The following is a 10,374-nucleotide window of genomic DNA, read 5'->3' on the forward strand; positions in this document are numbered from 1 at the left end:
GCCCTTTTGATGTAATTACTAGCAAGAGAACTTGGTCACCTATCAGAATAGTTGGTGTGGTCCTTCAACAACAACCACTAAAAGCCTATATATAACAGTGCACACTGACCTCACAGCAGTGTATTGAGATTTCTGTCTTGGTACATGCTTAAGTGGAATGTTTGGAATGTTCAAGATAGAAATCAATAGATTTCTGGATACGAGTGACATCAAGGGTTATGGGAATAGCGCGGGAAAGCAGTGTTTGAGGTGGGTGATCAAATTGAATGGCAGATCAGGCTTGATTGGCTGAATGGACCTACAGCTGCTCCCCTGTTCCAATGTCCGCCTTGGTGTGTAAATCGGTAGACAGGATTTATTTTGTATATAAAAGGGTGTCGAGATTGCTTGGAAGCAAGTATAAGCATCAAAAACCTCCCTTGCTATTTTGAATAGTCGTCGAGTCATTAAAGTTCATCCATGAAGGATTTCAACTGTGCAACCCAAATTTTGCATGCCATTCTCAAAAACATCCAGTACAGACTTGAATTTTGTCTGTGGGTAGTATGCATTATCTCAATAACAGAATCAAATGAAAATGTACAAAGAATTTGGCCCTGAAACAAGGCTAGCTGTCAGCATCAATGTATTTTATTCGCTGTTCCTCATCCCCTTTTATCTCTACCATGGTCATGAACAATGCTGCTCTTATATAAATACAGTGGTACAGTATGAAACGGATGCTTGCATTTAGTTTATCCTTGCTGCCAGTTTTTGTACACATGGTTTTAAAGCCATTATATGTTTTTATCTTTGCTCCGGTAGGGTTCTGAATCATATTTTGACATCCAGCAAGGAAATATTGACATTCTCCATTAAATTAATTGATTCTATACTGTTGAGGCTTTAATACTTGCATCTATTATCCAATAGTTGTTGTGTTTGAAGTAGGCAAGTGAAAACAACTAAAATTATTATTTATTTTAAAGTTGCTGTCCCATGTGGAAGTTCATGGCAAGCTATGTATCAGGCAGAAAGCAACATGAAAAGTGAGGAAAATGCAAAAATCTGTCAGCCAGGTTATCTCTCTTGCCAAGTTCCCTTTGGAGAAGCTAGACATTCATGGGTTTGTATTTGTGTCTGGAGTTGTCAGCAGACACAACATCATTAACAACGGGACATAATTTCATAAGATTACCTCCTAATCATTTTATCATTTTCTTCTCTCTCTCTCTCCTTCCCCCCCCCCCCCCCCCCCCCCCACCAAAAATAAATTGGTAAATTATGGCTTCGTTTTCAGTCTGTGCTGGAAAAACAGGAATTTATATAGCAACCCCGCAGACCTTTTCCTGTTAGGGAAAAAATATTCTTTATTGTTTGGCAGCACTAGGAGACAGCACTGCGAGCTGAAAATATGACCTGTAACTTGCCCATTGATCTAACCATTGCAGATTGAGCCAGGGCTCCTCCTGTAGGTGTCTGTAATTGTTTTTACTAAAAAGCGAAGGGAGGCTCACATACACCATCAACAGCTTACTGTGTGTAGAAAAGGCAATTTTGTGACCTCAGTGGATCTCGTTCCATTTAATGTCCTTTGTCCTGCTGCTTATGTTTTTTGCATACAGTAGAACAAAGACATCTTAAAAGCCCGAGCTGTGCAAAGTGATCTTAAAAATGTTAAACCAGTCTTTTACTTTCCACATACTGACGTGCCAGTTTTCAGCAGTCTGTTGATGCTTATCTATAAGAGGAGAATATTTAGCAGAAGCTTGAATCTTTTAGCCCCTTGCTAAACGTTTAGAGACCAGACCTGATGACGCTAAGCAAGGTAAATTAGATGTTGCCTGGAGATTTAAACATTGTTGTCAAGCAGCCATAAGTTACTGGATAGGTGATCAATTATACTTTGGAGTGAATCCCACATTGCAAGCGACTGCAGTTCAAAAGTGCTTTGAGACATTTGGTAGTTGTGTTAAGCGCTACATGAATGCAAAACTTTTCCTTTTAATGTATATTGATTCATTTCTGCATTGGCCAGCAATTAAGACGTTGTTAATTCATTGTATTCAGAATTCTTCCCAAATCTACTTGCTGGTGTAGGTGTAGGGCTTTTGACCAGATTTTAATTCAGATTTATAACACAAAAAGGCAAGTTTCTCAATGTTCTGTTGGTGCTTTAAAGCCTTTTTTTCTTTTGCTGTACCATCAGTATTTCTTGTTTTGTGGTGGTGAAATAGAAGATGCTAGGCCATGAAGCTCTTTATTCTGCTGTACGTTGGAAATCAGATATTTTAGTTGGAATATAATGGCGTAATGCTGGTTTTAACACTGTTGCCACACATTGCATTTGAATTCTGGTTCATCTCAAACTATAATAACAACTTGCATTTATACAGAGCCCTTTAATATGGCACCTCTGAAGTGCTTTATGGCATTGTACTATTAAGTAAACTTTGATGCTGAGCCATATGGAGCTTTTAGGCCAGATGACTAAAAGTTTGGTTGTGGAGAGATACTAAGAAGTATCTTAAATGAGTAAAGAGAGGGGCTTGGAGAGATTTTAATCTGCGTTGTTCAAGAAACCAGAATTGGGAAAATGCTGATGTCAGAGGGTTTTAGGGCTGGCAAAGATTAGCGATAGGGAGTGATATTGCTATGGAGAACTTTGAAAATTAAAATCATTTTTAAGCTCGAGGAATTATTTTAAGTGGAACCACTGTAGGCCAGTGAATGTAGAGGTGATGGATGAATGGGACATGATGCAAGTAAAGGCACCGACAGTAGAGTTTTGGATAATCTCAAGTTTATGAAGGATTGAAAGTAGCAGGCTGACCAGGAATGGATTGGGATAGTCAAATCTGGAGGCAATGAGGGTTTCAGGTGAGCTGGGGCAGGGCTGGATTCTGGTAATATTATGGAAGTTAAAATAAGCTGTTTTAGCAACAGCGTGAATGTGTGTTTGATAGTTCACTTTGGTCAAATACGTTTGTAAACCATCTGATAATGGAATTTGCTAGTGGAGACTGTTTCCAGTATTTCTTCTGCTCATCCTCTTATGTTGGACAAATAGTTTGACAACTTGAGGATCGAAAGAGGCAATGGTGAGATGGAGCTCGTCTTTCAGTTTCCGCATGTACACTGAATTACTGTACAAACGAAAACCTAAATAGACATATGATCATGATGAACATTTTATGCTAACTACTACCAACATTTTCCCCTCTCTGTACGCACCCCTGGACCCACTTTGGTCTACATTCCAGCCACTAGCAATATGTTGGTAGAAACCTATATTTATGGTGGGTGGGGGAAGCAAAGAAAACTATGAATCTCAGATTACTAATTGCAAACACTGAACCAGAGCTTGTTTTTTAGGTTATGGTGTTTCTGGTCATAATGAATGTGGGTTCCACCTTTAAGGCAGCCCATTTTTATAATTGTTAAAGCCATAGAAAAAATGAAAATTATTCTGCACTTTTACTAGTATAGAATAAGATCGTTTTGAATTGTTCCATCAATTAGCATCAATGCATAAGAAACCGATGTATAGGAAAATATATTGTGTACATGTATAATCTATATAATGTGTACGTTTTTTGTATATTAATGCTCCATTACCCAACAATTTTAGTTCCTCCAGCAATATAAATGCCTTGGGATGCTAAGTCCTCATAACCTTTTCATCAGTGAGCCATATTATTACTCATGTAAAGTTTTTTTTTTCTACTAGCCCACAACTACATGGGGCAGTTGGACACATGGACTCGAGGGTCTGCTTCTAGATATGCCTGTTTGAGTAACTGTGAATGCAAAACCTATACATTATTGTACCCCTATGATTTACTGGTTAATTTGGAATATTTTAATTCTTCTACCCCTCACCCTCTCCCCACAATCGCCACCAATCTGGGGGCTGTTTAGGCAGGAACTTAAAAGGGAATTGTGAGGTTATGTAGCAAACTATTAATGGCAGTGCACAGAAGAAGTGGTTCTGACTCCATGATTTGTATTTTATTTTTTGCAGAATTCGATACGTCACAATCTGTCACTGCACAGCAAGTTTATAAGAGTTCAGAATGAAGGAACTGGGAAGAGTTCTTGGTGGATGCTGAATCCCGAAGGAGGAAAGAGTGGAAAATCTCCAAGAAGAAGAGCAGCATCCATGGATAACAACAGCAAGTTTGCTAAAAGCAGAGGGAGAGCAGCTAAGAAAAAGGCAGCACTTCAGGCAGGCCAGGATGGCGGTGCTGATAGTCCCGGAACACAGTTCTCAAAATGGCCTGGAAGTCCCAATTCCCACAGTAATGATGACTTTGATGCCTGGACCACTTTCAGAACGAGAACTGGCTCAAATGCTAGCACATTAAGTGGAAGGCTTTCACCAATTATGCCAGAACAAGAAGATATTGGAGATGGTGAGGTTCATCAAATGTCACCCTTAGTCTACCCTGGTACCTCCAGTAAAATGGCATCCACGCTACCAAGTCTAAGTGAGATGACTAGTTCTATGAACAATTCCATGACTGAAAATGTAATGGAGGATCTTTTGGATAACTTAAATCTTTTGTCCCCAAATTCATCAATGGTAGCATCTACCCAGCCTTCATCAGTGTCACTAATGCAGCAAAGCACTGGCTATTCTTTTCCACCCCAGAACACAGCCATTGGTTCACCAACACCAGATTACAGAAAATGTCTGTATGCTCAAAGCAGTATGAATTCCCTACAGCAAATTCCTTTGCAGACTTTTCAAGAGAAAAAACAAAGTTTTGGACCAATCACCCAATATAGCTGTCCAACAGGACTCCTTAAAGAGTTACTAACTTCTGACTCCCCACCTCATACTGATATGCTACCACAAGTGGATACTGTGGTATCACAAGTCAGTAGTCGGATGGTCAGTCAAAATATGATGATCCCTACAACTTATACCAATCAGGCAGTTCACACAAAGATGATGAACCACAGCGTCCAGCAACATCCAGTACATAGTCAACATTCAATCGCAATGAACGGCCGTGCCATACCTCATCCAGTGAGCATCTTGACTCATCCTTCAAATATCCGACATCTGTCCACACCAAAAAGTCAGCTGCAAGTGCCTATGTCTTTGCAAACAAATTTAATGGATCCATGTTCTATCAACAGTAATGGTGATTACAGAAGAATGCATCTTGCTGCTGTGAGTCAGGAGAGGCTGCCTAGTGATTTGGACGATATGTTCATTGAAAGGCTGGACTGTGATGTTGAGTCCATTATTCGTAATGACCTTATGGATGGCGATACTCTAGATTTTAACTTTGACTGCTATTCAAACAGTGCAAAGGCATCCACACACAGCTGGGTATCTGGCTAAATTTTAAGAGAGGTGGGTATTGGATCTCGCAGCAAAACTGCATGCTTCCATTTTATGTTTTATGAATGTTAATTAAATTAAAATTCTAACATATCACTGAGTTTGGTGATGACCATGAAAATAAATAGGACTGGTAGTGGGATGCTGTATACAGAGTATTCCTTTAACTCGCTATCCTGGGGCTACACAATGAACAAAATCTTATGTAAAATCAGTATCTGGGCAAATGAAATGCCATTGTGGAGGTTGGGGGAGTACAAGAAGAAATTTAACCTGTGGACTTGGCTAGATTTTGCCCAACGGCAGATTAAGGGAAGCAGCAATTAGGGCTCCACGGCAGGAGGAAACCTGAGCTTAGCTCGAGGACAAGAGGAGAAGTTCCCCTCTTGGCCTTACCCCAAGAGATTTTTTAAAAAATTAACAGCTTCTTCTGTTTCTGATCCTGAGTTCACCTGATGGGAAAGTCTCTCCCCCCCCCCCCCCCCCCCCCCCCCCCCAAAATAAACGTGCACACGTTTATAAAATAGTAGTCGGGAGTTTTCAATGTCATTTGACTCCAATCTACACATTTAAGAAAGAACTCCCCAGTTTGCTGCAGGCTCAAAGAAGCAGATGAAGCTTGGGGGCAGTGGAATTCAGTTGGTGCTTTTGGTGGGTAAGTCACCTGGTTAGCTTAACTCCTCACTTGTTTGGTTTCCACCTGGTGAATAAAATTGCAAAGAACCGATCACTGCAGTTTCTGAATTTTTAAAGGTGGTTTTGTAATGCATGTGCTATCTCATATCAGTAGTGCAAACTAAGAATCTTTTTGTTTGAGTGGGTGCTGGTTCAGCCTTGAGTATCAGTTCATGCATTGCTCTGTGCAAGAGCAAAGAAACAAAATTTCTGAGCTTTGACAGAAAAAGATATATACTTGCAAAACTTTTGCACTTGTCAAAAATCACTGAGCGTAAAACCATTTTCCAGGTTGGAATTAAGATGGCTTTCTCCCACCACACGCACTGAAAGAACACTTTTGTATCTCTTTTTTTTCATTAATTCATTATTCTATCATTCTTTTTGGGCTGGCAAACTCCCGCCTGTTCGGACAGTTTGCCTCAGGAGGTTCAGTCCACTGCACAGTTGAGCAACCCGGTCTAAATGGGTTAGCACTGTTGCTTCACAGCACCAGGGACCCGGGTTCGATTCCCGGCTTGGGTCACTGCCTGTGAGGAATCTGCACGTTCTCTCCGTGTCTGTGTGGGTTTCCTCCAGGTGCTCCAGTTTCCTCCCACAAGTCCCGAAAGATGTGCTTGTTAAATGAATTGGGCATTCTGAATTCTCCCTCAGTGTACCTGAACAGGCGCTGGAGTGTGGCGACTAGGGGATTTTCACAGTAACTTCACCGCAGTGTTAACGTAAGCTTACTTGTGACACTAATAAAGATTATTATTAAATTGGCACTTGAGACCACCACTAAGGCTGCTTCAGAGATGCTGTCTTCCAGATGAGACTTGGCATCAGGGTCCGATCTGTTCAACTGGATATGAAAAATCTCATGACACAATTTGAAGAAGAGCAAATAGTTCTTACGGTATAATTTTTATCTCAACTGATATCACCAAAATGGTTCAGTTGGCGATTATCTCATTTGATCTTTATGGAACTTTCCTGTGTACAAATTGGCTGCCATGATTAGCTACCAAAACAACCACTTAAAAATTAGTAATTTGGCCATAAAGTGTCTTGGGACATCTTGAGGATATGAAAAACACCAATATAAATGCAAGTTTGATCTTTTATTTATTTTTTCCTTGTATCTAACATCCTTTCCCAACCACATATAGGGAAGAAAGCTCAATCCTCCTTCAGACCATGGGACCACAGGGGATTGGGACATGGGTTTGCCCCCATCACCTCACCACTTGTGAAGTCTGCTCCGTACTTTTGTACATTGCAGGCCATCAATTTATTGTTGGTTTATCAACTTTCCAAAGAAAAGGGAACATGGTAGTATCTCCTTTCTACTTGCAGTACAATGCTTGTTCAGTGAGGATACTTGTAGGTACATTTAGATACAGTTAAGTATTGAGGGGTTGCAACTTTAGGGCGGTATGGTGGTGCAGTGGTTAGCACTGCTGCCTACGGCGCTGAGGACCCGGGTTTGATCCTGGCCCTGGGTCACTGTCTGTGTGGTGTCTGCACATTCTCCCTGTGTCTACGTGGGTTTCACCCCCACAACCCAAAGATATGCAGGTTAGGTGGATTGGCCATCAGGGGTAGCGGCTTTGTTGGGTGACCTGTACAACTTCCTGCAGTTAGAGAAGATAAAGTATGATGCAAGGGGATTTGCAAGGGGGTTTGAGAAAACGTGGGGATGTTTGTGACCGTGTTTGAGGAGCTATTCGTCGCAGGGGAGGAGGGAGGGGGGGGGGGGTGAAAATAGGGAAAATTCTGTACAGACTGTATAGTTGATTGTTGGGAAGGATGTCTCCCAGGGTGTTAATTTGTTGTAACCTGTTTTGATGCATGTTTGCAGTAAAATATATATATTTTTAAAAAAAGGCTGGTGAATTGACCACACTAAATTGCAACTTAATTGGGAAAAAAAATAATTGGGTACTCTAAATTTACATAAAAAAGAAGTGCTGCAACTTTAATGTGCAATTTTAAATGTGTGTTCTAATTGACCCCAATTTTATATTTGAAAAAAATGAGCATTAAATTATAGAATGTATATATTATGTTTCTTGCAGGTAGACTATTACTGTTGGATATGGCTTCTAAATTGTTGAATGTATATATATTTGAGCACATTGTGTATGAAAGAATAAGTATAGAAATTGCTAAAGTAATTAATGGATGGTGTTTGGCAATAGTGCTGTTTGGAGACTGACAAAACAGTTCATACCTGAGTGTCCATTTCACAAGGTTGTAATCTAATTGAGAATTTCAAATGACTAGAGCAAAGCTCAAGTCGTTTAGAACAGTTGATTAAATCCTTGAGATTAGATTTAGTTAGGGTCTTAATCTCTGATTTGTATAATTTACTGTAGTGGAAATATTATCTTAAATGAGAGCTCTTATTCACTTTTTTGTGCGATTTTACTTTTTTATACAATGACAACTTGCATTTATGTAGTGCCTTTAACATAGTTGCTTCATCGGAGTGTTATCTAACAATATTTGATGCAGAGCCACATAGAGGAATTGATCAAAAGCTTTGTCAAAGCGGCAGGGGGGAAAAAAAAGAGTAGAGAATCAACATTTTTAAGGAGGGATTTGCATTACGTTGGGACTTTAGCAGCTGAAAGCACATCACCAAAAGTGCATTGATTAAAATGGGCAATTAAAACTCGGCCGGTTGACGAGCCAAACCTGGCCAGATTGCTCGGAATGAAATAGAGCCGCTTTGAATTTCTCTTGACAAGAAATTTGGTTTGATTTCTAAGCTGCCCAGCTCTTGAATTCATTGGAGTCCTGCATTTAAAAAAAATGACTCTCAACTGTGGTTGATAAATTAAAATCAAATGTAAAGATAAAGCCTAATTTCTGGATTATTGCAAGTGTTAGTTTCACTTTGTTTAATTTGCAGCAGTTCAGTAGGTTTATGACAATTTGTGCCTGACGCTATTTTTCTATTTCTCATTAAACTAGATTTCTCTGAAGGCACCCAGACTGGATTGACATCAGGAATTTGGGAAAAGATGGCCTTCACCCTTACTGAATCTCTTGATAAATGCTCCCTTTTCCCTTTCATCATACTTGGCAGCATGGAACATTTTCCTGCACAGGATGTTTGCCCAATGTTTGCAGGTTATGTGCTGCTCTAGATAAGGACTCTGGAATTTGGAACTGTTTGGTTACAAAGTGCCAAACTCACTACAGAATGTCATTTCAAACACATGTGCATTGTGTGCTTAATTAACACGTTTTCTTCTTAATTATGAGCATTACATGGGCCTGATCTGGTTGTTAACTATGGCCGTAACAAACTCTGTTCCTGACTCCAGCACTGTATTGTGAAAATTTCAGTGCAAATAAAGCTTGCCATTTTATTTTAAACACCACCGTTATATGATGGTGGCAAGTCCTTCACTTCTGACAAGTAGGACTTGACCTGCAATAAGGTTGGATTCTGTTTCAAAACTTGCCAGTTTGTCATAACAAATAATTGTATTAATAATTCTGCCTCTAAGCCTTGGGACCGACTGCCTGCATATCTAATATGTTGTTGCTGCTGACTCTCTATTAGACCACTGGGCTTGTACTTGCACATGGGGTACTGGTTTTAGTGAATGACTTTAGACGATGGGCCCATTTCAAAATATTCCCAACAGTAAATCCATGATCCAACATGCAGAAGTTATACGCACATGACCTTTTCCGAATACACAAGGAATTTGAAAAGAAATCTGATCCATTACCATTGATTTTTGTCCACTTGTAAAGACTGCAAACTGTAATGCAAGAGGGTTGGGGGGGGGGGGGGGGGTTTAACTGGCAGGTAACTAGATCACATTGGCTGTGTCTTTCACATGCTGGTGAATTTGGTGGAAAAGTCATCAGGCAGGGTGTAAAATGGGTGGCTGATCCAAATCCGACAGATTTCCAATCTGGTGGATTAATTTGAAATGACGGTCAGATAAGAGTTTAATATTCAAAGATATTTGTAATACATCTCATGGCATATATAAACAGGCTCTTCTAATAGCAAAAGCTTTGATGTTCGATTTTGATTATTGAAGTGCAGTGAGTGTTTACAGTGTTTTTTTTAATGTTCCCAACCATTGCTACATAGTTTGTAAATAGCTATTCAATCCTTTAAATTGAACCTTCACATCCACCAGCTCTGTAAACATGGGAATGCAACTTATGCCAACCTGTCGCTACCATCCTATATAAATTACAAGACCATTTCAGCAGCACCCAAGGTTCTTTCCTCTCCTGAGTGTCCTCAATGGTTGTGATCTTGCAAAGTTGAAAACTAGTTGCTGTTCAGTTTTTAAAATTAAGAACACAAAGTTACACAACTTCTGTATCTTAAATCTCACTTTAAT

The 10,374-nt window shown here is 39.8% G+C and overlaps 1 protein-coding gene across 1 annotated transcript in view; it reads left to right on the plus strand.

The window, feature by feature from the left end:
• The window catches only part of foxo1a (forkhead box O1 a), an 85,363-nt gene extending 75,712 nt beyond the window's left edge, over window positions 1-9,651 (plus strand). Inside the window, exons 2-3 of the mRNA XM_038819136.1 lie at window positions 4,004-5,347; window positions 8,972-9,651. Coding sequence (XP_038675064.1) covers window positions 4,004-5,335 — 1,332 coding nt within the window. The 3' untranslated portion in view covers window positions 5,336-5,347; window positions 8,972-9,651. The remainder of the gene's footprint in view (window positions 1-4,003; window positions 5,348-8,971) is intronic.
• The last annotated feature ends 723 nt before the right edge of the window (window positions 9,652-10,374 follow it).

Source organism: Scyliorhinus canicula, chromosome 14, assembly GCF_902713615.1.
Source record: "Scyliorhinus canicula chromosome 14, sScyCan1.1, whole genome shotgun sequence".
Taxonomy (NCBI): Eukaryota; Metazoa; Chordata; class Chondrichthyes; order Carcharhiniformes; family Scyliorhinidae; genus Scyliorhinus; species Scyliorhinus canicula.